Source organism: Pleurodeles waltl, chromosome 7 (genome assembly GCF_031143425.1).
Source record: "Pleurodeles waltl isolate 20211129_DDA chromosome 7, aPleWal1.hap1.20221129, whole genome shotgun sequence".
Lineage (NCBI taxonomy): Eukaryota > Metazoa > Chordata > Amphibia > Caudata > Salamandridae > Pleurodeles > Pleurodeles waltl.
Window position 1 is genome coordinate 613,909,697 of NC_090446.1, and position 26,067 is coordinate 613,935,763.

Genomic DNA, 26,067 nt, shown 5'->3' on the forward strand with positions numbered 1-26,067 from the left:
GACCGGAACCGGGGCACCCCCTTCTCTCCATTCTAGCCTATGTGTTTTGGGCACCACTTTGAACTCTGCACCTGACCGGCCCTGAGCTGCTGGTGTGGTGACTTTGGGGTTGCTCTGAACCCCCAACGGTGGGCTACCTTGGACCAAGAACTAAGCCCTGTAAGTGTCTTACTTACCTGGTTAACCTAACAAATACTTACCTCCCCTAGGAACTGTGAAAATTGCACTAAGTGTCCACTTTTAAAACAGCTATTTGTGAATAACTTGAAAAGTATACATGCAATTTTGATGATTTGAAGTTCCTAAAGTACTTACCTGCAATACATTTCGAATGAGATATTACATGTAGAATTTGAACCTGTGGTTCTTAAAATAAACTAAGAAAAGATATTTTTCTATATAAAAACCTATTGGCTGGATTTGTCTCTGAGTGTGTATACCTCATTTATTGTCTATGTGTATGTACAACAAATGCTTAACACTACTCCTTGGATAAGCCTACTGCTCGACCACACTACCACAAAATAGAGCATTAGTATTATCTCTTTTTGCCACTATCTTACCTCTAAGGGGAACCCTTGGACTCTGTGCATACTATTCCTTACTTTGAAATAGTGCATACAGAGCCAACTTCCTACATTGGTGGATCAGCGGTGGGGTACAAGACTTTGCATTTGCTGGACTACTCAGCCAATACCTGATCACACGACAAATTCCAAAATTGTCATTAGAAATTCATTTTTGCAATTTGAAATTTTTCTAAATTCTTAAAAGTCCTGCTAGGGCCTTGTGTGTTAGGTCCCTGTTTAGCATTGTCTTTTAGAGTTTAAAAGTTTGTTAAAGGTTTGAAATTAGATTCTAGAAACAGTTTTAGATTCTTTAAAAAGTCTCCCAACTTTTAGCAAAATAATGTCTGATACAGAGATGAATGTGGTGGAACTCGACACCACACCTTACCTCCATCTTAAGATGAGGGAGCTAAGGTCTCTCTGTAATATAAAGAAAATAACCATTGGCTCCAGACCTACCAAAATTCAGCTCCAGGAGCTGTTGGCAGAGTTTGAAAAAGCCAACCCCTCTGAGGATGACTTCACAGAGGAAGAAATTAGTGACTTGGAGGGCAATTCCCCCCTTCCAGTCCTAAATAGGGAGACCAGGGCCTCTCAAGCCCTGTCTCCAAAAATGATAGTCAGAAATGTTGCTTCCCTCACAGGAGGGTCCAGCATTTCTGAAATCACTGAGGATGCTCTCAGTGAGGATGACCCCCTGTTAGCCAGGATGGTCAAAAGATTGGCTTTGGAAAAGCAGCTCCTAGCCATAGAAAGGGAAAGAAAAGAGATGGGCCTAGGTCCCATCAATGGTGGCAGCAACTTAAATAGGGTCAGAGATTCTCCTGACATCCTAAAAATCCCCAAAGGGATTGTAACAAAATATGAAGATGGTGATGACATCACCAAATGGTTCACAGCTTTTGAGAGGGCTTGTGTAACCAGAAAAGTGAACAAATCTCACTGGGGTGCTCTCCTTTGGGAAATGTTCACTGGAAAGTGTAGGGATAGACTCCTCACACTCTCTGGAAAAGATGCAGAATCTTATGACCTCATGAAGGGTACCCTGATTGAGGGCTTTGGATTCTCCACTGAGGAGTATAGAATTAGATTCAGGGGGGCTCAAAAATCCTCGAGCCAGACCTGGGTTGATTTTGTAGACTACTCAGTAAAAACACTAGATGGTTGGTTAACTGGAAATGAAGTGTGTGACTATGTTGGGCTTTATAATTTGTTTATGAAAGAACACATTTTAAGTAACTGCTTCAATGAAAAGTTGCATCAGTATCTGGTAGACCTAGGTCCAATTTCTCCCCAAGAATTGGGAAAGAAGGCAGACCACTGGGTCAAGACTAGGGTAACCAAAACTTCCACTGGGGGTGACCAAAAGAAATGGGTTACAAAAACTCCCCAGGAGAAAGTGGGTAACACTAGAAACAAAGAAAAAGAGTCCTCTGTAGGCCCCCAAAAACCAGAACAGGTGGGTGGGCCCCAAGACACAACCCAAAACAAAGGTGGGTACCAGGGTAAGAACTGGGATGCCACTAAGGCATGGTGCCACAACTGTAAACAGTCTGGGCACCACACCAAGGACACTTCTTGTCCCAAAAACAAACCCCAGAACAAAATTCCTGGGGTAACCAGTGTAGCCATGGGAGATGACTCCTCAGATGAGGAGGTCTTCCTAGCCTTCAACTGGAAACAGGGCCCAACAGGTGAGTTGGAGATTCCAGAGGGAAGTAGACACTTCCACCACCTACTGGTGAATGGAATCCCAACCACTGCCCTGAGAGACACTTGTGCCAGTCACACTATTGTGCATGACAGGCTGGTGCTCTCAAACCAGTACATCCCAGGTGAGACTGCCAGGGTAAGAGTTAGCCTAGACAGGGTCACTAAGAGGCCTGTGGCTTTAGTGCCCATAGAAGTGGGTGGCACTCATAGCTGGAGAAGGGTAGTAGTCAGTACAGACCTCCCCCTTGATTGTCTCCTTGGAAATGACTACCCAGAGGTTAGTCAGAGCTCAAGAGAGGAACTGGTCCAGTGCCAGTCCCCTCCCAAGGATTCTGGAAGTCCTGCCTCTGCAGTAAATGCAAGCAGGCCCCAGAAGAAGAAGAAAAGAAAACAGAGTAGGAAGGGTGGACAACCTTTAGCCAAGGTTACAGCAAGCCAAGGAGATTCTGCTCCAGTAGGGGAGAACTCCAAAAATGGCCCTGATAAAGTCCAACCTGACCCACAAGAAGTCCTGGCTAGTCAGGCAACTGTTAAACCTGAGTGGGTGGCTCCTCAGCTAACAGAAGAAAGAGTGGAAGAAGGGTGTTTACTACAAGATGTGGTAACCCCCCACTCCAATACAGCAGACAGGCAACCTGAACCCAAAGAAGCCTGTAACTTAGCCCCTTCCCTTTTAGGTGAAGAGCTAAAGGTGTGGTTCTGGGCACTGACAGCTGTCAGTGGCCTCTGCTGGGTGTTAGCCTTTATGGCTGCACTATCCTTAGCATGGTGGTCTGACCCCATGCCAAATAGCAAGTTAGGCCCCCTGACCCTATTGGTCATGGTGGGGTTACTCCAGCTCTGGGTAACCTCTCTGGGTAAGCTAGGGGTAACCCTGGCCAAGATAAGGGTAGCAGAGGTGGATACCTCTAAGACCAAAATAGAAAGAATGGGTGGAGACATTGAAGAGGCAGACAAGAGGCAATTCAGACTAGGTCCTATCACTGTGGAAGTAGGTCAGTTCCCCAAAGGGAATGACCTGAACAGAAGGATGTAAGGCAGAGTAGGCCCTGCAACTAACCAGCCTATTTCTCCTACTCTTCCTCGCCTGACAGACTAGGAAGACTCTCCCAGCTTGGGCTGAGTCTCCTGGCCTGTGGGCTGGGGGGGGCTTGTGTAAAGAAATGGCTCCCTGTTGCAGTTACCCCCCACTTTTTGCCTGATACTGATGCTGACTTGACTGAGAAGAGTGCTGGGACCCTGCTAACCAGGCCCCAGCACCAGTGTTCCTTCACCTAAAATGTACCATTGTATCCACAATTGGCACACCCTGGCATTCAGATAAGTCCCTTGTAACTGGTACTTCTAGTACCAAGGGCCCTGATGCCAAGGAAGGTCTCTAAGGGCTGCAGCATGTCTTATGCCACCCTAGAGACCCCTCACTCAGCACAGACACACTGCTTACAAGCCTGTGTGTGCTAGTGAGAACAAAATGAGTAAGTCGACATGGCACTCCCCTCAGGGTGCCATGCCAGCCTCTCACTGCCTATGCAGTATAGATAAGACACCCCTCTAGCAGGCCTTACAGCCCTAAAGCAGGGTGCACTATACCATAGGTGAGGGTACCAGTGCATGAGCACTGTGCCCCTACAGTGTCTAAGCAAAACCTTAGACATTGTAAGTGCAGGGTAGCCATAAGAGTATATGGTCTGGGAGTCTGTCAAACACGAACTCCACAGCACCATGATGGCTACACTGAAAACTGGGAAGTTTGGTATCAAACTTCTCAGCACAATAAATGCACACTGATGCCAGTGTACATTTTATTGTAAAATACACCACAGAGGGCACCTTAGAGGTGCCCCCTGAAACTTAACCAACTATCTGTGTAGGCTGACTAGTTTTAGCAGCCTGCCACAAACCGAGACATGTTGCTGGCCCCATGGGGAGAGTGCCTTTGTCACTCTGAGGCCAGTAACAAAGCCTGCACTGGGTGGAGATGCTAACACCTCCCCCAGGCAGGAATTGTCACACCTGGCGGTGAGCCTCAAAGGCTCACCTCCTTTGTGCCAACCCAGCAGGACACTCCAGCTAGTGGAGTTGCCCGCCCCCTCCGGCCAGGCCCCACTTTTGGCGGCAGGGCCGGAGAAGATAATGAGAAAAACAAGGAGGAGTCACTGACCAGTCAGGACAGCCCCTAAGGTGTCCTGAGCTGAAGTGACTCTAACTTTTAGAAATCCTCCATCTTGCAGATGGAGGATTCCCCCAATAGGGTTAGGATTGTGACCCCCTCCCCTTGGGAGGAGGCACAAAGAGGGTGTACCCACCCTCAGGGCTAGTAGCCATTGGCTACTAACCCCCCAGACCTAAACACGCCCTTAAATTTAGTATTTAAGGGCTACCCTGAACCCTAGAAAATTAGATTCCTGCAACTACAAGAAGAAGGACTGCCCAGCTGAAAACCCCTGCAGCGGAAGACCAGAAGACGACAACTGCCTTGGCTCCAGAAACTCACCGGCCTGTCTCCTGCCTTCCAAAGATCCTGCTCCAGCGACGCCTTCCAAAGGGACCAGCGACCTCGACATCCTCTGAGGACTGCCCCTGCTTCGAAAAGACAAGAAACTCCCGAGGACAGCGGACCTGCTCCAAGAAAAGCTGCAACTTTGTTTCCAGCAGCTTTAAAAGAACCCTGCAAGCTCCCCGCAAGAAGCGTGAGACTTGCAACACTGCACCCGGCGACCCCGACTCGGCTGGTGGCGATCCAACACCTCAGGAGGGACCCCAGGACTACTCTGATACTGTGAGTACCAAAACCTGTCCCCCCTGAGCCCCCACAGCGCCGCCTGCAGAGGGAATCCCGAGGCTTCCCCTGACCGCGACTCTTTGAACCTAAAGTCCCGACGCCTGGGAGAGACCCTGCACCCGCAGCCCCCAGGACCTGAAGGACCGGACTTTCACTGGAGAAGTGACCCCCAGGAGTCCCTCTCCCTTGCCCAAGTGGAGGTTTCCCCGAGGAACCCCCCCCCTTGCCTGCCTGCAGCGCTGAAGAGATCCCGAGATCTCTCATAGACTAACATTGCGAACCCGACGCCTGTTTCTACACTGCACCCGGCCGCCCCCGCGCCGCTGAGGGTGAAATTTCTGTGTGGGCTTGTGTCCCCCCCGGTGCCCTACAAAACCCCTCTGGTCTGCCCTCCGAAGACGCGGGTACTTACCTGCAAGCAGACCGGAACCGGGGCACCCCCTTCTCTCCATTCTAGCCTATGTGTTTTGGGCACCACTTTGAACTCTGCACCTGACCGGCCCTGAGCTGCTGGTGTGGTGACTTTGGGGTTGCTCTGAACCCCCAACGGTGGGCTACCTTGGACCAAGAACTAAGCCCTGTAAGTGTCTTACTTACCTGGTTAACCTAACAAATACTTACCTCCCCTAGGAACTGTGAAAATTGCACTAAGTGTCCACTTTTAAAACAGCTATTTGTGAATAACTTGAAAAGTATACATGCAATTTTGATGATTTGAAGTTCCTAAAGTACTTACCTGCAATACCTTTCGAATGAGATATTACATGTAGAATTTGAACCTGTGGTTCTTAAAATAAACTAAGAAAAGATATTTTTCTATATAAAAACCTATTGGCTGGATTTGTCTCTGAGTGTGTATACCTCATTTATTGTCTATGTGTATGTACAACAAATGCTTAACACTACTCCTTGGATAAGCCTACTGCTCGACCACACTACCACAAAATAGAGCATTAGTATTATCTCTTTTTGCCACTATCTTACCTCTAAGGGGAACCCTTGGACTCTGTGCATACTATTCCTTACTTTGAAATAGTGCATACAGAGCCAACTTCCTACAACCAGCTAGCACTTTAAAAATCCTATGTGAACTATCAGAATTGTGCATTTACCTGGGGAAAAAAATAGGACAATATTTTCCTAAACAAAGCTGGAAAATAACAAAATACAATTCCTGAAATAGAATTAGGTATCACTGCATCATGTATTTTATAGGGGCAATACACTTGTAGCAAAATACAATTGTTTTTGCTTATTATTATTTTAATAACTTCTTTATTTGCCCAACAAAACACTCTCCTCCATGATTTTATTTTAAATTTGGTTTACCAATATTCTTACTGAAGCAGTTGTCCATTCTGTAAGCCTCCTTCAACCTAAGGAACTGTAAGTGACACCAAGGAGGACACAAAAACACCCCAAAATTGGTTTTAGCAATATCTTGTGACAATCCACAAACAAAATGTTGTGGTATCCTGCGTAAAAATTGAAAATAACATAGTATGTGTTCAACAGATGTAAGATATTGCCAAGGGAACTGTTTCATGGAGAAAATAGAGTCAATTTCTGTTCCAACTAGTTTTACATAGAACAACACAGAGCAAAACTTTGCTATTACGAAACCTTTAACTTAAAATGTGAAATTTTGTGAGCATAATTATAATTTTGCACCTGCCTTGTTCTGACTATCCCTTTGCAATGTGTAAAATGAAAAATACAATCTTTAGTCTTCACCTTTGTTGTTGCAACAGACCTGTATTATGTACTTTTGGGTGTAATTTCTAGCTTTAGGGGTTAAAGGTAGTTCATACAATATAGAATAACCTAAAAAAGCAGAATTAAATTCAATAGAAGTTAAAACATTTAGCAACAACAGGGTCAAAGTGAGGGATAAGACAGATAAAGTACTTAAATCTAAAATAGGCTTTCATAACATAATACACACATAATGGTGAGACTAGAGATCTGGAGCCATGGGGAAAATCTTGAATTCAACGTGTAACACAAATTGCTTGTACAAACGAACAAGTGCATTTAACTGCAGTGATTTTCTTTCTTTTTTTTTTTTTTTTTTTTTTTTTTTTTTAAACAGAGTGGCTTCTATTCTAAAATAGCAAAATCAAAAGGAGTGTAGAAATGCAAATCAAAGCAACATGAGGAAAAAAGGAATTGTGCTTAGAGAGAAGATAAAGGGCTCAGAGCAGAACCTTGGGAAGTAGTAAGAGAAAGTAAGGAAAAAGTACATTCCAATTACCTGTCCACATCACACTCCAGAACTCATTTAAATGCACAATGTAGTCCAGAGCTCCTGTAATTTTTCACTTCTTCCGCTACTGCTGCCAGTCTCTCATTACTGCTCCTTTCCCCTTAGTATTCCGTATTCACCTCTCTAGTCAGTTCCCACCTCTCCTATTAATGTCCACTTCTTCTGTCCGAGCCCACACCCGTCACTACTCAGATCTACAAACACTACTAACCTCTCCAGGCATTGCTCCCTTCAACCATACTTGCTCACCTTCTTTACTCTCTCTCTCTCTCTCTTTTCTCAAACCCTCCCATTACATAACTTCCCTTCTCCTACCAATCACTGCACATCATACCTATGCCTTCCTTGCCTGCTGTTGACCTAGACATCAATGCCTCTCGTTCCTTCTTCCTATCAATTCAGTTCTGGTCAACCCCACATCTGTATCACAATTACTTTTACCATTGCCAATGCTGATAAAGTGGCAGTTGCGAAATCTAGTCACCTTTACACGTTACTGATTCTTCCCCAAGGCCTGAGATTCTCCCTCCACTGTCCCTTTCCCACTAAGTTATTCTGTATGCATTTATATTCCCATTGCAGCTCGAATACACTGCATGCACAAGAGACAATATCAAATTACTAGCTCTATTGAATCTAAAAAGAAGTCATCCAACACAGACTTAACACACACAATAATAAAACCTTTCATCTCACTGAGTTGATTAGGCTTGTTTCAGGTTTATTATAAGCAGTTGTGCATAATCATCTTAAGAGTTTTGTTAATGCGGGACTCGAACCCCCTTAGAATGCCACTATGGAAACAGTATTCCAATTTGAACACTTCTGGTTTAAAACTTATCTAAGCCACTAAAACAATGAATAAGTATGAATCTCAGACTTCAGCCTCCAAAGTAACCTAGAAGTGAACTGGCAACCTGTTAAGAACATAACGGCACCTAACAATATGGTGTGTGAACAAAGGAGGTGAAAGCTTTGCTTACCTCTGTATCCCTCAGGTTTGCTTGTCGAGCAGGCCCAGAACAGCATTCTGGTGTTGATGAACTGTATGACCTCTGGTGAGCACAGTGTGGTACTGCAGAGAGAAAGATCATCATCAAGAGCAGCAAAGAGCTGGTAATGACTACTGCAAGGAAGGATGAATCCGTGCTCAACCTACCGGCAAAACTCATCAGTATCCTGATGCTCATCTCCATGAAGGTACACCAGCAGAAACCGTAGCTCACGCTTGGCATCATTGAGGGCCTGGTAGAAAGAAAAAACATTAAGGTATCCAGAGAAAAGGCCAGACCTGTGCGAGAAGAGATTCCTGGTCCATATTTCCCCTTTTATTTTTTTAATCCTTTGAACCCACCCCACCTTCCACAGCACCATTTTTACAGAAAAAGAAACAACTCCCAAGACCACCACATTGTGCCTAACAATACAACCCTCGTACCGCACAACGCAATGCAGAAAAAAACCTCTTAACAGCAAGGCCTTAACTTAAATCGCAATTCTTTACATCGAACATCACATTCATACAGGATGGATGCATTTTCCAAACACTGCAAACAGGAATCAACCAATGTCTCTGGGATCCAAACACTCCCCCAACAAACCACCCATTATGACATCACCAACTTCAGGTGGCACCAGTATGCATACTGGTTTTCTCATAAAATGGCAGATTGTGCTCTCCTACCTCCAGGACGTCCCCACCTAGGGGTGACCTAACCGGTCTATGATTCTGGGAAGAACAGGGCTTCGATTCCAGGGAAGTCTGGCATTTCCTCACCCACAACCTGAGACACTGACCTGGCTGTAGGTTCCCTGGTAGAAGACCGGATGTGTTCTCCCATACTTTTCTTCAAAGGTCTGAATGAAGGATACAATGTCCCCCACAGGGTCGGTTACTCTGCTGCGAGGGTCTGGCCGAATGAATCTGAAAGCAAACCTGAGAAAATATATAAAGAGCAACATCTCCAATCAATTAATCTTTTTGGTAAGATGAAACCTGGACGAGCAAAGCAACTACAAATGACGAGGGTGAAGGTAATATGTTCTTCACTAATATCACCTGGAAATCTGGCAACACATTTTGAAGGAGTTGGTGTTTGGAAGGTAAGGGCTGAAGACAAAGGAAATGGGACAGTACTAATAGATTAGAAGGGTGACTGTAGGAAGTTGGCTCTGTATGTGCTATTTCAAAGTAAGGAATAGCATGCACAGAGTCCAAGGGTTCCCCTTAGAGGTAAGATAGTGGCAAAAAGAGATAATACTAATGCTCTATTTTGTGGTAGTGTGGTCGAGCAGTAGGCTTATCCAAGGAGTAGTGTTAAGCATTTGTTGTACATACACATAGACAATAAATGAGGTACACACACTCAGAGACAAATCCAGCCAATAGGTTTTGTACAGAAAAATATATTTTCTTAGTTTATTTTAAGAACCACAGGTTCAAATTTAACATGTAATATCTTGTTTGAAAGGTATTGCAGGTAAGTACATTAGGAACTTTGAATCATTTCAATTGCATGTATACTTTTCAAGTTATTGACAAATAGCTACTTTAAAAGTGGACACTTAGTGCAATTTTCACAGTTCCTGGGGGAGGTAAGTTTTTGTTAGTTTTACCAGGTAAGTAAGACACTTACAGGGCTTAGTTCTTGGTCCAAGGTAGCCCACCGTTGGGGGTTCAGAGCAACCCCAAAGTCACCACACCAGCAGCTCAGGGCCGGTCAGGTGCAGAGTTCAAAGCGGTGCCCAAAACGCATAGGCTAGAATGGAGAGAAGGGGGTGCCCCGGTTCCGGTCTGCTTGCAGGTAAGTACCCGCGTCTTCGGAGGGCAGACCAGGGGGGTTTTGTAGGGCACCGGGGGGGGACACAAGCCCACACAAAAATTTCACCCTCAGCAGCGCGGGGGCGGCCGGGTGCAGTGTAGAAACAAGCGTCGGGTTCGCAATGTTAGTCTATGAGAGATCTCGGGATCTCTTCAGCGCTGCAGGCAGGCAAGGGGGGGGATTCCTCGGGGAAACCTCCACTTGGGCAAGGGAGAGGGACTCCTGGGGGTCACTTCTCCAGTGAAAGTTCGGTCCTTCAGGTCCTGGGGGCTGCGGGTGCAGGGTCTCTCCCAGGCGTCGGGACTTAGGATTCAAAGAGTCGCGGTCAGGGGAAGCCTCGGGATTCCCTCTGCAGGCGGCGCTGTGGGGGCTCAGGGGGGACAGGTTTTGTTACTCACAGTATCAGAGTAGTCCTGGGGTCCCTCCTGAGGTGTTGGATCTCCACCAGCCGAGTCGGGGTCGCCGGGTGCAGTGTTGCAAGTCTCACGCTTCTTGCGGGGAACTTGCAGGGTTCTTTCAAAGCTGCTGGAAACAAAGTTGCAGCCTTTCTTGGAGCAGGTCCGCTGTCCTCGGGAGTTTCTTGTCTTTTCGAAGCAGGGGCAGTCCTCAGAGGATGTCGAGGTTGCTGGTCCCTTTGGAAGGCGTCGCTGGAGCAGGATCTTTGGAAGGCAGGAGACAGGCCGGTGAGTTTCTGGAGCCAAGGCAGTTGTCGTCTTCTGGTCTTCCTCTGCAGGGGTTTTCAGCTAGGCAGTCCTTCTTCTTGTAGTTGCAGGAATCTAATTTTCTAGGGTTCAGGGTAGCCCTTAAATACTAAATTTAAGGGCGTGTTTAGGTCTGGGGGGTTAGTAGCCAATGGCTACTAGCCCTGAGGGTGGGTACACCCTCTTTGTGCCTCCTCCCAAGGGGAGGGGGACACAATCCTAACCCTATTGGGGGAATCCTCCATCTGCAAGATGGAGGATTTCTAAAAGTTAGAGTCACTTCAGCTCAGGACACCTTAGGGGCTGTCCTGACTGGCCAGTGACTCCTCCTTGTTTTTCTCATTATTTTCTCCGGCCTTGCCGCCAAAAGTGGGGCCTGGCCGGAGGGGGCGGGCAACTCCACTAGCTGGAGTGTCCTGCTGGGTTGGCACAAAGGAGGTGAGCCTTTCAGGCTCACCGCCAGGTGTGACAATTCCTGCCTGGGGGAGGTGTTAGCATCTCCACCCAGTGCAGGCTTTGTTACTGGCCTCAGAGTGACAAAGGCACTCTCCCCATGGGGCCAGCAACATGTCTCGGTTTGTGGCAGGCTGCTAAAACTGGTCAGCCTACACAGATAGTCGGTTAAGTTTCAGGGGGCACCTCTAAGGTGCCCTCTGTGGTGTATTTTACAATAAAATGTACACTGGCATCAGTGTGCATTTATTGTGCTGAGAAGTTTGATACCAAACTTCCCAGTTTTCAGTGTAGCCATTATGGTGCTGTGGAGTTCGTGTTTGACAGACTCCCAGACCATATACTCTTATGGCTACCCTGCACTTACAATGTCTAAGGTTTTGTTTAGACACTGTAGGGGTACCATGCTCATGCACTGGTACCCTCACCTATGGTATAGTGCACCCTGCCTTAGGGCTGTAAGGCCTGCTAGAGGGGTGGCTTACCTATACTGCATAGGCAGTGAGAGGCTGGCATGGCACCCTGAGGGGAGTGCCATGTCGACTTACTCGTTTTGTCCTCACTAGCACACACAAGCTGGCAAGCAGGGTGTCTGTGCTGAGTGAGAGGTCTCCAGGGTGGCATAAGACATGCTGCAGCCCGTAGGGACCTTCCTTGGCATCAGGGCCCTTGGTACTAGAAGTACCAGTTACAAGGGACTTATCTGGATGCCAGGGTCTGCCAATTGTGGATACAAAAGTACAGGTTAGGGAAAGAACACTGGTGCTGGGGCCTGGTTAGCAGGCCTCAGCACACTTTCAATTGTAAACATAGCATCAGCAAAGGCAAAAAGTCAGGGGGCAACCATGCCAAGGAGGCATTTCCTTACACAACCCCCCCCCAAACGAAAGAGGATGAGACTAACCTTTCCCAAGAGAGTCTTCATTGTCTAAGTGGAAGAACCTGGAAAGGCCATCTGCATTGGCATGGGCAGTCCCAGGTCTGTGTTCCACTATAAAGTCCATTCCCTGTAGGGAGATGGACCACCTCAACAGTTTAGGATTTTCACCTTTCATTTGCATCAGCCATTTGAGAGGTCTGTGGTCAGTTTGAACTAGGAAGTGAGTCCCAAAAAGGTATGGTCTCAGCTTCTTCAGGGACCAAACCACAGCAAAGGCCTCCCTCTCAATGGCACTCCAACGCTGCTCCCTGGGGAGTAACCTCCTGCTAATGAAAGCAACAGGCTGGTCAAGGCCATCATCATTTGTTTGGGACAAAACTGCCCCTATCCCATGTTCAGAGGCATCAGTCTGCACAATGAACTGCTTAGAATAATCTGGAGCTTTTAGAACTGGTGCTGAGCACATTGCCTGTTTCAGGGTGTCAAAGGCCTGTTGGCATTCCACAGTCCAGTTCACTTTCTTGGGCATTTTCTTGGAGGTGAGTTCAGTGAGGGCTGTCACAATGGATCCATATCCCTTCACAAACCTCCTGTAATACCCAGTCAAGCCAAGGAATGCCCTGACTTGAGTCTGGGTTTTTGGAGCTACCCAGTCCAGAATAGTCTGGATCTTGGGTTGGAGTGGCTGAACTTGGCCTCCACCTACAAGGTGGCCCAAGTAAACCACAGTTCCCTGCCCTATCTGGCATTTGGATGCCTTGATAGAGAGGCCTGCAGATTGCAGAGCCTTCAAAACCTTCTTCAGGTGGACCAGGTGATCCTGCCAGGTGGAGCTAAAGACAGCAATATCATCAAGATAAGCTGTGCTAAAGGACTCCAAGCCAGCAAGGACTTGATTCACCAACCTTTGGAAGGTGGCAGGGGCATTCTTTAAACCAAAGGGCATAACAGTAAACTGATAATGCCCATCAGGTGTGGAGAATGCTGTTTTCTCTTTTGCTCCAGGTGCCATTTTTATTTGCCAGTACCCTGCTGTCAAGTCAAAGGTACTTAAGAATTTGGCAGCACCTAATTTATCAATGAGCTCATCAGCTCTTGGAATTGGATGAGCATCTGTCTTGGTGACAGAATTGAGCCCTCTGTAGTCCACACAAAACCTCATCTCTTTCTTTCCATCTTTGGTGTGAGGTTTGGGGACTAAGACCACTGGGCTAGCCCAGGGGCTGTCAGAGCGCTCAATTACTCCCAATTCCAGCATCTTGTGGACTTCCACCTTGATGCTTTCCTTAACATGGTCAGAATTTGAACCTGTGGTTCTTAAAATAAACTAAGAAAATATATTTTTCTGTACAAAACCTATTGGCTGGATTTGTCTCTGAGTGTGTGTACCTCATTTATTGTCTATGTGTATGTACAACAAATGCTTAACACTACTCCTTGGATAAGCCTACTGCTCGACCACACTACCACAAAATAGAGCATTAGTATTATCTCTTTTTGCCACTATCTTACCTCTAAGGGGAACCCTTGGACTCTGTGCATGCTATTCCTTACTTTGAAATAGCACATACAGAGCCAACTTCCTACATTGGTGGCAGCGGTGGGATACAAGACTTTGCATTTGCTGGACTACTCAGCCAATACCTGATCACACGACAAATTCCAAAATTGTCATTAGAAATTCATTTTTGCAATTTGAAATTTTTCCAAATTCTTAAAAGTCCTGCTAGGGCCTTGTGTGTTAAGTCCCTGTTTAGCATTGTCTTTTAGAGTTTAAAAGTTTGTTAAAGGTTTGAAATTAGATTCTAGAAACAGTGTTAGATTCTTTAAAAAGTCTTCCAACTTTTAGCAAAATAATGTCTGATACAGAGATGAATGTGGTGGAACTCGACACCACACCTTACCTCCATCTTAAGATGAGGGAGCTAAGGTCTCTCTGTAATATCAAAAAAATAACCATTGGCTCCAGACCTACCAAAATTCAGCTCCAGGAGCTGCTGGCAGAGTTTGAAAAAGCCAACCCCTCTGATGATGACCTCACAGAGGAAGAAATTAGTGACTTGGAGGCCAATGTCCCTCCTCCAGTCCTAAATAGGGAGAACAGGACCCCTCAAGTCCTGTCTCCAACTGTGTTAGTCAGAAATAGTGAGTCCCTCACAGGAGGGTCCCACATTTCTGAAATCAATGAGGATGCTCTCAGTGAAGATGACCTCCTGTTAGCCAGGATGGCCAAAAGATTGGCTTTAGAGAGACAGCTCCTAGCCATAGAAAGGGAAAGACAAGAGATGGGCCTAGGACCCATCAATGGTGGCAGCAATATAAATAGGGTCAGAGATTCTCCTGACATGTTAAAAATCCCCAAAGGGATTGTGACAAAATATGAAGATGGTGATGACATCACCAAATGGTTCACAGCTTTTGAGAGGGCTTGTGTAACCAGAAAAGTGAACAGGTCTCACTGGGGTGCTCTCCTTTGGGAAATGTTCACTGGAAAGTGTAGGGATAGACTCCTCACACTCTCTGGAAAAGATGCAGAATCTTATGACCTCATGAAGGGTACCCTGATTGAGGGCTTTGGATTCTCCACTGAGGAGTACAGGATTAGGTTCAGGGGGGCTCAAAAATCCTCGAGCCAGACCTGGGTTGACTTTGTTGACTACTCAGTGAAAACACTAGATGGTTGGATTCAAGGCAGTGGTGTAAGTAATTATGATGGGCTGTACAATTTATTTGTGAAAGAACACCTGTTAAGTAATTGTTTCAATGATAAACTGCATCAGCATCTGGTAGACCTAGGACCAATTTCTCCCCAAGAATTGGGAAAGAAGGCGGACCATTGGGTCAAGACAAGGGTGTCCAAGACTTCAACAGGGGGTGACCAAAAGAAAGGGGTCACAAAGACTCCCCAAGGGAAGGGTGATGAGACAGCCAAAACTAAAAATAATAAAGAGTCTTCTACAGGCCCCCAAAAACCTGCACAGGAGGGTGGGCCCAGAGCCTCTTCACAAAACAATGGGTACAAGGGTAAAAACTTTGATCCCAAAAAGGCCTGGTGTCATAGCTGTAAACAGCATGGACACCAAACTGGAGACAAGGCCTGTCCCAAGAAAGGTTCCACTCCAAACTCCCATCCAGGTAACACTGGTATGGCTAGTCTCCAAGTGGGATCAACAGTGTGCCCAGAGCAAATCAGGGTCCACACTGAAGCTATTCTAGTTTCTGAGGGTGGGGTGGATTTAGCCACACTAGCTGTCTGGCCGCCTAACATGCAAAAATACAGACAGCAACTCTTAATTAATGGGACTAGAATAGAGGGCCTGAGGGATACAGGTGCCAGTGTCACCATGGTGACAGAGAAACTGGTTTCCCCTGGCCAATACCTGACTGGAAAAACTTACACAGTCACCAACGCTGACAATCAGAGAAAAGTACATCCCATGGCAATGGTTACTTTAGAATGGGGAGGGGTCAATGGCCTGAAACAGGTGGTGGTCTCCTCAAATATCCCAGTGGACTGTCTGCTTGGAAATGACCTGGAGTCCTCAGCATGGGCTGAGGTAGAACTAAAAACCCATGCAGCAATGCTGGGTATCCCTGAACTGGTGTGTGTGAAAACAAGAGCACAGTGCAAGGCACAGGGTGAACAAGTAGAGCTGGAGTCTGGAAGAATGGCCCAGCCTACCAAGAGAACAGGAAAGTCAGTTGGGAAACCAACTGCAACACAGCAAAAGAAAGGGAACCTCTCTTCTCAGGAAGAAGTTCTGCCCTCTGAGGGAACTGAGCCTTTGGAGCTTGAACCTTACCAGGTTGAGCTCTTAGGCCCAGGGGGACCCTCAAGGGAGGAGCTGTGTAAGGGACAAGAAACCTGTCCCTCTCTTGAAGGCCTTAGGCAGCAAGCTGCTGAAGGGTCCAAAGGCAAGAAAAATGGAACGCATAGGGTCTATTGGGAAGATGGACTCCTGTACACTGAGGCCAGAGACCCCAAACCTGGTGCCACTAGGAGAGTGGTAGTGCCTCAGCTGTTCAGAGAGTTCATCCTAACATTGGCCCATGACATTCCCCTTGCTGGACATTTGGGACAAACCAAGACGTGGGAGAGGTTAGTCAACCACTTCTACTGGCCCAATATGTCCAACATGGTTAAGGAGTTTTGCCTCTCCTGCCCCACCTGTCAAGCCAGTGGTAAGACAGGTGGGCATCCAAAGGCCCCCCTCATTCCACTTCCAGTGGTGGGGGTTCCCTTTGAAAGAGTGGGTGTGGACATAGTTGGTCCACTGGAACCTCCCACAGCCTCAGGAAATATGTATATCCTGGTAGTAGTGGATCATGCTACCAGGTATCCTGAAGCTATTCCCCTTAGGTCGACTACTGCCCCTGCAGTAGCCAAGGCCCTCATTGGTATCTTTACCAGAGTGGGTTTCCCTAAGGAGGTGGTGTCTGACAGAGGTACCAACTTCATGTCAGCATACCTAAAGCACATGTGGAATGAGTGTGGGGTGACTTATAAATTCACTACACCATACCATCCACAAACTAATGGCTTAGTTGAGAGATTCAACAAGACATTAAAGGGCATGATCATGGGGCTCCCAGAAAAACTCAAAAGGAGATGGGATGTCCTCTTGCCATGCCTGCTTTTCGCTTACAGAGAGGTGCCACAGAAGGGAGTAGGATTCTCACCCTTTGAACTTCTGTTTGGTCATCCTGTAAGGGGACCACTTGCCCTTGTTAAAGAAGGCTGGGAGAGACCTCTCCATGAGCCTAAACAGGACATAGTGGACTATGTACTTGGCCTTCGCTCTAGAATGGCAGAGTACATGGAAAAGGCAACCAAAAACCTTGAGGCCAGCCAACAGCTCCAGAAGTTTTGGTATGACCAAAAGGCTGCACTGGTTGAGTTCCAACCAGGGCAGAAAGTCTGGGTTCTGGAGCCTGTGGCTCCCAGGGCACTCCAGGACAAATGGAGTGGCCCTTACCCAGTACTAGAGAGGAAGAGTCAGGTCACCTACTTGGTGGACCTGGGCACAAGCAGGAGCCCCAAGAGGGTGATCCATGTAAACCGCCTTAAGCTCTTCCACGACAGGGCTGATGTCAATCTGTTGATGGTAACAGATGAGGATCAGGAGGCAGAGAGTGAACCTCTCCCTGATCTTCTGTCATCAGACCCAAAAGATGGTACAGTAGATGGAGTGATCTACTCAGACACCCTCTCTGGCCAACAGCAAGCTGATTGTAGGAGAGTCCTACAACAGTTTCCTGAACTCTTCTCCTTAACCCCTGGTCAGACACACCTGTGTACCCATGATGTGGACACAGGAGACAGCATGCCTGTCAAGAACAAAATCTTTAGACAGTCTGACCATCTTAAGGAAAGCATCAAGGTGGAAGTCCACAAGATGCTGGAATTGGGAGTAATTGAGCGCTCTGACAGCCCCTGGGCTAGCCCAGTGGTCTTAGTCCCCAAACCTCACACCAAAGATGGAAAGAAAGAGATGAGGTTTTGTGTGGACTACAGAGGGCTCAATTCTGTCACCAAGACAGATGCCCATCCAATTCCAAGAGCTGATGAGCTCATTGATAAATTAGGTGCTGCCAAATTTCTAAGTACCTTTGACTTGACAGCAGGGTACTGGCAAATAAAAATGGCACCTGGAGCAAAAGAAAAGACAGCATTCTCCACACCTGATGGGCATTATCAGTTTACTGTTATGCCCTTTGGTTTAAAGAATGCCCCTGCCACCTTCCAAAGGTTGGTGAATCAAGTCCTTGCTGGCTTGGAGTCATTTAGCACAGCTTATCTTGATGATATTGCGGTCTTTAGCTCCACCTGGCAGGATCACCTGGTCCACCTGAGGAAGGTTTTGAAGGCTCTGCAATCTGCAGGCCTCTCTATCAAGGCATCCAAATGCCAGATAGGGCAGGGAACTGTGGTTTATTTGGGACACCTTGTAGGTGGAGGCCAAGTTCAGCCACTCCAACCCAAGATCCAGACTATTCTGGACTGGGTAGCTCCAAAAACCCAGACTCAAGTCAGGGCATTCCTTGGCTTGACTGGGTATTACAGGAGGTTTGTGAAGGGATATGGATCCATTGTGACAGCCCTCACTGAACTCACCTCCAAGAAAATGCCCAAGAAAGTAAACTGGACTGTGGAATGCCAACAGGCCTTTGACACCCTGAAACAGGCAATGTGCTCAGCACCAGTTCTCAAAGCTCCAGATTATTCTAAGCAGTTCATTGTGCAGACTGATGCCTCTGAACATGGGATAGGGGCAGTTTTGTCCCAAACAAATGATGATGGCCTTGACCAGCCTGTTGCTTTCATTAGCAGGAGGTTACTCCCCAGGGAGCAGCGCTGGAGTGCCATTGAGAGGGAGGCCTTTGCTGTGGTTTGGTCCCTGAAGAAGCTGAGACCATACCTCTTTGGGACTCACTTCCTAGTTCAAACTGACCACAGACCTCTCAAATGGCTGATGCAAATGAAAGGTGAAAATCCTAAACTGTTGAGGTGGTCCATCTCCCTACAGGGAATGGACTTTATAGTGGAACACAGACCTGGGACTGCCCATGCCAATGCAGATGGCCTTTCCAGGTTCTTCCACTTAGAAAATGAAGACTCTCTTGGGAAAGGTTAGTCTCATCCTCTTTCGTTTGGGGGGGGGTTGTGTAAGGAAATGCCTCCTTGGCATGGTTGCCCCCTGACTTTTTGCCTTTGCTGATGCTATGTTTACAATTGAAAGTGTGCTGAGGCCTGCTAACCAGGCCCCAGCACCAGTGTTCTTTCCCTAACCTGTACTTTTGTATCCACAATTGGCAGACCCTGGCATCCAGATAAGTCCCTTGTAACTGGTACTTCTAGTACCAAGGGCCCTGATGCCAAGGAAGGTCTCTAAGGGCTGCAGCATGTCTTATGCCACCCTGGAGACCTCTCACTCAGCACAGACACACTGCTTACCAGCTTGTGTGTGCTAGTGAGGACAAAACGAGTAAGTCGACATGGCACTCCCCTCAGGGTGCCATGCCAGCCTCTCACTGCCTATGCAGTATAGGTAAGACACCCCTCTAGCAGGCCTTACAGCCCTAAGGCAGGGTGCACTATACCATAGGTGAGGGTACCAGTGCATGAGCATGGTACCCCTACAGTGTCTAAATAAAACCTTAGACATTGTAAAGTGCAGGGTAGCCATAAGAGTATATGGTCTGGGAGTCTGTCAAACACGAACTCCACAGCACCATAATGGCTACACTGAAAACTGGGAAGTTTGGTATCAAACTTCTCAGTACAATAAATGCACACTGATGCCAGTGTACATTTTATTGTAAAATACACCACAGAGGGCACCTTAGAAGTGCCCCCTGAAACTTAACCGACTATCTGTGTAGGCTGACTAGTTTTAGCAGCCTGCCACAAACCGAGACATGTTGCTGGCCCCATGGGGAGAGTGCCTTTGTCACTCTGAGGCCAGTAACAAAGCCTGCACTGGGTGGAGATGCTAACACCTCCCCCAGGCAGGAATTGTCACACCTGGCGGTGAGCCTCAAAGGCTCACCTCCTTTGTGCCAACCCAGCAGGACACTCCAGCTAGTGGAGTTGCCCGCCCCCTCCGGCCAGGCCCCACTTTTTGGCGGCATGGCCGGAGAAGATAATGAGAAAAACAAGGAGGAGTCACTGACCAGTCAGGACAGCCCCTAAGGTGTCCTGAGCTGAGGTGACTCTAACTTTTAGAAATCCTCCATCTTGCAGATGGAGGATTCCCCCAATAGGGTTAGGAATGTGACCCCCTCCCCTTGGGAGGAGGCACAAAGAGGGTGTACCCACCCTCAGGGCTAGTAGCCATTGGCTACTAACCCCCCAGACCTAAACACGCCCTTAAATTTAGTATTTAAGGGCTACCCTGAACCCTAGAAAATTAGATTCCTGCAACTACAAGAAGAAGGACTGCCTAGCTGAAAACCCCTGCAGAGGAAGACCAGAAGACGACAACTGCCTTGGCTCCAGAAACTCACCGGCCTGTCTCCTGCCTTCCAAAGATCCTGCTCCAGCGACGCCTTCCAAAGGGACCAGCGACCTCGACATCCTCTGAGGACTGCCCCTGCTTCGAAAAGACAAGAAACTCCCGAGGACAGCGGACCTGCTCCAAGAAAAGCTGCAACTTTGTTTCCAGCAGCTTTAAAGAACCCTGCAAGCTCCCCGCAAGAAGCGTGAGACTTGCAACACTGCACCCGGCGACCCCGACTCGGCTGGTGGCGATCCAACACCTCAGGAGGGACCCCAGGACTACTCTGATACTGTGAGTACCAAAACCTGTCCCCCCTGAGCCCCCACAGCGCCGCCTGCATAGGGGAATCCCGAGGCTTCCCCTGACCGCGACCCTTTGAACCTAAAGTCCCGACGCCTGGGAGAGACCCTGCACCCGCAGCCCCCAGGACCTGAAGGACCGGACTTTCACTGGAGAAGTGACCCCCAGGAGTCCCTCTCCCTTGCCCAAGTGGAGGTTTCCCCGAGGAATCCCCCCCTTGCCTGCCTGCAGCGCTGAAGAGATCCCGAGATCTCTCATAGACTAACATTGCGAACCCGACGCTTGTTTCTACACTGCACCCGGCCGCCCCCGCGCCGCTGAGGGTGAAATTTCTGTGTGGACCTGTGTCCCCCCCGGTGCCCTACAAAACCCCCCTGGTCTGCCCTCCGAAGACGCGGGTACTTACCTGCAAGCAGACCGGAACCGGGGCACCCCCTTCTCTCCATTCTAGCCTATGTGTTTTGGGCACCACTTTGAACTCTGCACCTGACCGGCCCTGAGCTGCTGGTGTGGTGACTTTGGGGTTGCTCTGAACCCCCAACGGTGGGCTACCTTGGACCAAGAACTAAGCCCTGTAAGTGTCTTACTTACCTGGTTAACCTAACAAATACTTACCTCCCCCAGGAACTGTGAAAATTGCACTGTGTCCACTTTCAAAACAGCTATTTGTCAATAACTTGAAAAGTATACATGCAATTTTGATGATTTGAAGTTCCTAAAGTACTTACCTGCAATACCTTTCGAATGAGATATTACATGTAGAATTTGAACCTGTGGTTCTTAAAATAAACTAAGAAAAGATATTTTTCTATATAAAAACCTATTGGCTGGATTTGTCTCTGAGTGTGTGTACCTCATTTATTGTCTTGTGTATGTACAACAAATGCTTAACACTACTCCTTGGATAAGCCTACTGCTCGACCACACTACCACAAAATAGAGCATTAGTATTATCTATTTTTACCACTATTTTACCTCTAAGGGGAACCCTTGGACTCTGTGCATGCTATTCCTTACTTTGAAATAGCACATACAGAGCCAACTTCCTACATGAGCCTATTCCGAAGCAGCACTAAAATGATCTTCACTTGGTGATCTTTACAGATGCCAAGTGAAATACCTGAACACTTCTTCAGAAGAAGGGAAACCGAGTCTGTTGCAAATGTAAATAAGATACCTACAATGAAGAAGAAAAGTTACTTACCAGGAACTCTTTATATCCTTTATGAAATCTTCATTAAATTCATAACAATATATCTCCCCACATCTGGGTTTCTGGAACACTTTTCCAATACAGAGAAATAAATCTCTTCAAAAAAACATCAAAAACAAATGCATGTGTATAGGTCACATTTTCTATTTTAAAAAATAAACACTATCTCACAAACCCACTCGAAAATCAGAATGGGTTTGCAAATAAATAGAGCTGCACTGCTGAAACAAATACTCAGTTGCTGTCAAATAATAAAGAAATTTGCCCAACAGACCTATTGTAAGGAAGAACGAGTTACTTACCTTCGGTAACGACTTTTCTGGTGGATACATTAGCTACCTGTGGATTCCTCACCTCATGAATACTCCCATGGCGCCAGCATTCAACGGAAATCTTCTTACTAGTCTCTGCACGTCGACGAGGACGTCACTGTCGCCCACGCGACGCCGTCTGACGTCATACAGGCAATAAGAGGTCCTCGACGACGTGCGGACGTCAGTACCAATCATTTTTTACGTGCATGAGAACAACCAGGCAATGCAATGAAAGAGCAAGGCAACATCCATTATATTGTAAAAATACACCACATTGTATGAATAACTGTAAATCTTTTTATGTACATATATATATATATATAAAACTCTCTCTTTTAAAATATATACACACACCAAGTATATACATAAAGATATATACATATATACATATATATATATATAAATATATTATATATACATCTATTGCACCCTCAAAGACCAAGAGGAGCGCACTCAAGGATTACTTGGTAAGACCAGAAAGGCAACGGGGAGGCGGGTGGGACCGTGAGGAATCCACAGGTAGCTAATGTATCCACCAGAAAAGTCGTTACCGAAGGTAAGTAACTCGTTCTTCTGATGGATACAACTACCTGTGGATTCCTCACCTCATGAATAGAGTCCCAAAGCAGTACCACGCCCGGCGGTGGGTGCCTAAATGGTCAAACAAAGAAATCCTGCAGCACTGACCGTGCAAAATGGCCGTCCCTTCTAACCTCAGAATCCAAACAGTAATGTTTTGCAAAAGTGTGAAGGGACGACCAAGTTGCGGCCTTGCAGATGTCGACCACAGGAACACCTCTGGCCAAGGCCGAAGTGGCCGACTTAGCTCTGGTGGAATGAGCTCGAATGCCCTCAGGAGGATCCTTCTTTGCCAAAGAGTAACATATTTTAATGCAAAGAACAACCCACCTGGATAGTGTTCTCTTGTGGACTGCCTTTCCTCTCCTCTTGCCCACGTATCCAATAAACAGCTGATCCTCCAGCCTGAAATCCTTTGTTCTATCGATAAAGAAGCTCAACGCTCTCTTTGGGTCCAGACGGTGCAGTCTTTCTTCCTCTTTGGAAGGATGAGGCGGAGGATAGAACGTGGACAAAGTAATTGCCTGAGCCAAGTGGAAGGGTGAAACAACCTTCGGGAGGAAAGCAGCCTTGGTCCTCAACACCACCTTATCCCCATAAAAAGTTGTATAAGGGGGTTTTACTGATAAGGCCTGCAACTCACTCACTCTCCTTGCTGATGTTATAGCTATCAGGAAGACTGTTTTTAAAACCAAATACCTCAAGGGGCAAGAATGCATAGGTTCAAAAGGGGACCCCATAAGGAAAGTCAGGACTAAGGACAAATCCCATTGCGGCATAACGAATGGCTTTGGAGGATATTGATTTAGAAGACCTTTCAAGAATCTGATCACAATAGGGGATTTAAATAAAGATGGTTGGTCTGGAAGACATAAGAAGGCTGACAAGGCCGATAAATAACCTTTAATGGTAGCCACTGCACAACCTTTCTGCGCCAGAGATAGAGCAAAAGACAAAACGTCCGATAGATGAGCATGCAAAGGATCAATCTGCCTCTCTCCACACCACGCAACAAATTTAGACCACCTATTAGCGTAGATAGATTTAGTGGAGTGTCGCCTGGCCGCTAATATAACATCCACTACCTCAGGCGGGAGAGAGAAGGAACTCAGGTTGCCCCGTTCAATCTCCAGGCATGTAGGTGCAGACTCTGGAGGTTGGGGTGTAGAACCTGCCCCTGCGACTGCGAGAGGAGGTCTGCCCTGAAAGGGAGACGGAGCGGCGGGCACATTGAGAGTTGGAGAAGGTCGGAGTACCACACCCTCCTTGGCCAATCCGGAGCTATTAAGATTACTAGAGCCCGGTCTTGGCGAATCTTCCTCAATACTCGAGGAATCAAGGGTATGGGAGGAAACGCGTAAAGCAACTGGCCGCACCAGGTCATTTGAAACGCGTCCCCCAACGCTTCCTGCATCGGATACTGAAGGCTGCAGATCAACGGACAATGCGCGTTCTCTCGAGTGGCGAACAGATCTACCCGAGGAAACCCCCACCTCTGGAAGATTAAACGGACTTGATCTGGATGGAGACGCCACTCGTGGTCTGCCGAGAAGTGGCGACTGAGACTGTCCGCACGCACGTTCAAAACTCCGGCCAGATGGTTTGCTATCAAGCAAATCCGATGGTCCTTTGCCCAGGACCATAGTCGAAGAGCTTCTCTGCAGAGAAGGTACGACCCCACTCCTCCCTGCTTGTTGATGTACCACATCGTGGTAGTATTGTCCGTTAGGACCTGTACCGACTGACCACGAAGGGAAGGGAGGAAGGCCTTGAGAGCCAGACGTACAGCCCGTAATTCTAACAGATTGATGTGAAAAATATGTTCCTCTGGAGACCAAAGACCTTTGATCTCCAGATCCCCCAGATGAGCTCCCCACCCTAGAGTGGAAGCATCCGTTATGACTGTGGCCACTGGTGGCGACTGCTGGAACGGCTTTCCTTGCGAAAGATTGTTGCTTACAATCCACCACTTCAAATCCACAGCAGCATCTCTGGAGATCTTGACAGTACCCTCTAGATCCCCTCTGTGTTGAGACCACTGCCTTCGGAGGCACCACTGAAGAGCCCTCATGTGCCAGCGAGCATGCGTGACCAACAGAATGCAGGAGGCAAAAAGACCGAGCAGACGAAGGACCTTGAGGACTGGAACTACCGCTCCATTTCGAAACATTGGAACCAAATCCTGAATATCTTGAATCCGCTGAGGCGGAGGAAAGGCCCGACCCAATGTTGTATCCAGTACTGCTCCTATGAACAGGAGGCGCTGAGAGGGCTCTAGGTGAGATTTGGGCTCGTTCACCGAAAAACCCAGGTCGAACAACAACTGGGTTGTTGACTGCAGATGACGCAACACAAGCTCCGGGGACTTGGCTTTGATCAACCAGTCGTCCAAGTAAGGGAATACTGCTATCCCCTTCCTTCTGAGCTCTGCCGCAACCACCGACATCACCTTCGTGAAGACTCGAGGTGCTGAAGTAAGACCAAACGGAAGGACCGCAAACTGATAGTGTTGCGATCCCACCACAAACCGGAGATACTTCCTGTGTGTAGGAAGTTGGCTCTGTATGTGCTATTTCAAAGTAAGGAATAGCATGCACAGAGTCCAAGGGTTCCCCTTAGAGGTAAAATAGTGGTAAAAATAGATAATACTAGTGCTCTATTTTGTGGTAGTGTGGTCGAGCAGTAGGCTTATCCAAGGAGTAGTGTTAAGCATTTGTTGTACATACACATAGACAATAAATGAGGTACACACACTCAGAGACAAATCCAGCCAATAGGTTTTGTTATAGAAAAATATCTTTTCTTAGTTTATTTTAAGAACCACAGGTTCAAATTCTACATGTAATATCTCATTCGAAAGGTATTGCAGGTAAGTACTTTAGGAACTTCAAATCATCAAAATTGCATGTATACTTTTCAAGTTATTCACAAATAGCTGTTTTAAAAGTGGACACTTAGTGCAATTTTCACAGTTCCTAGGGGAGGTAAGTCTTTGTTAGGTTAACCAGGTAAGTAAGACACTTACAGGGCTTAGTTCTTGGTCCAAGGTAGCCCACCGTTGGGGGTTCAGAGCAACCCCAAAGTCACCACACCAGCAGCTCAGGGCCGGTCAGGTGCAGAGTTCAAAGTGGTGCCCAAAACACATAGGCTAGAATGGAGAGAAGGGGGTGCCCCGGTTCCGGTCTGCTTGCAGGTAAGTACCCGCGTCTTCGGAGGGCAGACCAGGGGGGTTTTGTAGGGCACCGGGGGGGACACAAGTCCACACAGAAATTTCACCCTCAGCAGCGCGGGGGCGGCCGGGTGCAGTGTAGGAACAGGCGTCGGGTTCGCAATGTTAGTCTATGAGAGATCTCGGGATCTCTTCAGCGCTGCAGGCAGGCAAGGGGGGGATTCCTCGGGGAAACCTCCACTTGGGTAAGGGAGAGGGACTCCTGGGGGCCACTTCTCCAGTGAAAGTCCGGTCCTTCAGGTCCTG

The 26,067-nt window shown here is 47.4% G+C and overlaps 1 protein-coding gene across 1 annotated transcript in view; it reads right to left on the bottom strand.

Annotated features, from left to right (window-relative positions):
- Window positions 1-26,067, bottom strand: part of FAF2 (Fas associated factor family member 2) — a 156,359-nt gene that overhangs the window by 80,137 nt on the left and 50,155 nt on the right. The window contains exons 5-7 of the mRNA XM_069244573.1: window positions 9,128-9,266; window positions 8,490-8,575; window positions 8,314-8,405 (exon numbers count right to left, since the gene is read on the bottom strand). Of these exons, the coding sequence (XP_069100674.1) occupies window positions 8,314-8,405; window positions 8,490-8,575; window positions 9,128-9,266 (317 nt within the window). The remainder of the gene's footprint in view (window positions 1-8,313; window positions 8,406-8,489; window positions 8,576-9,127; window positions 9,267-26,067) is intronic.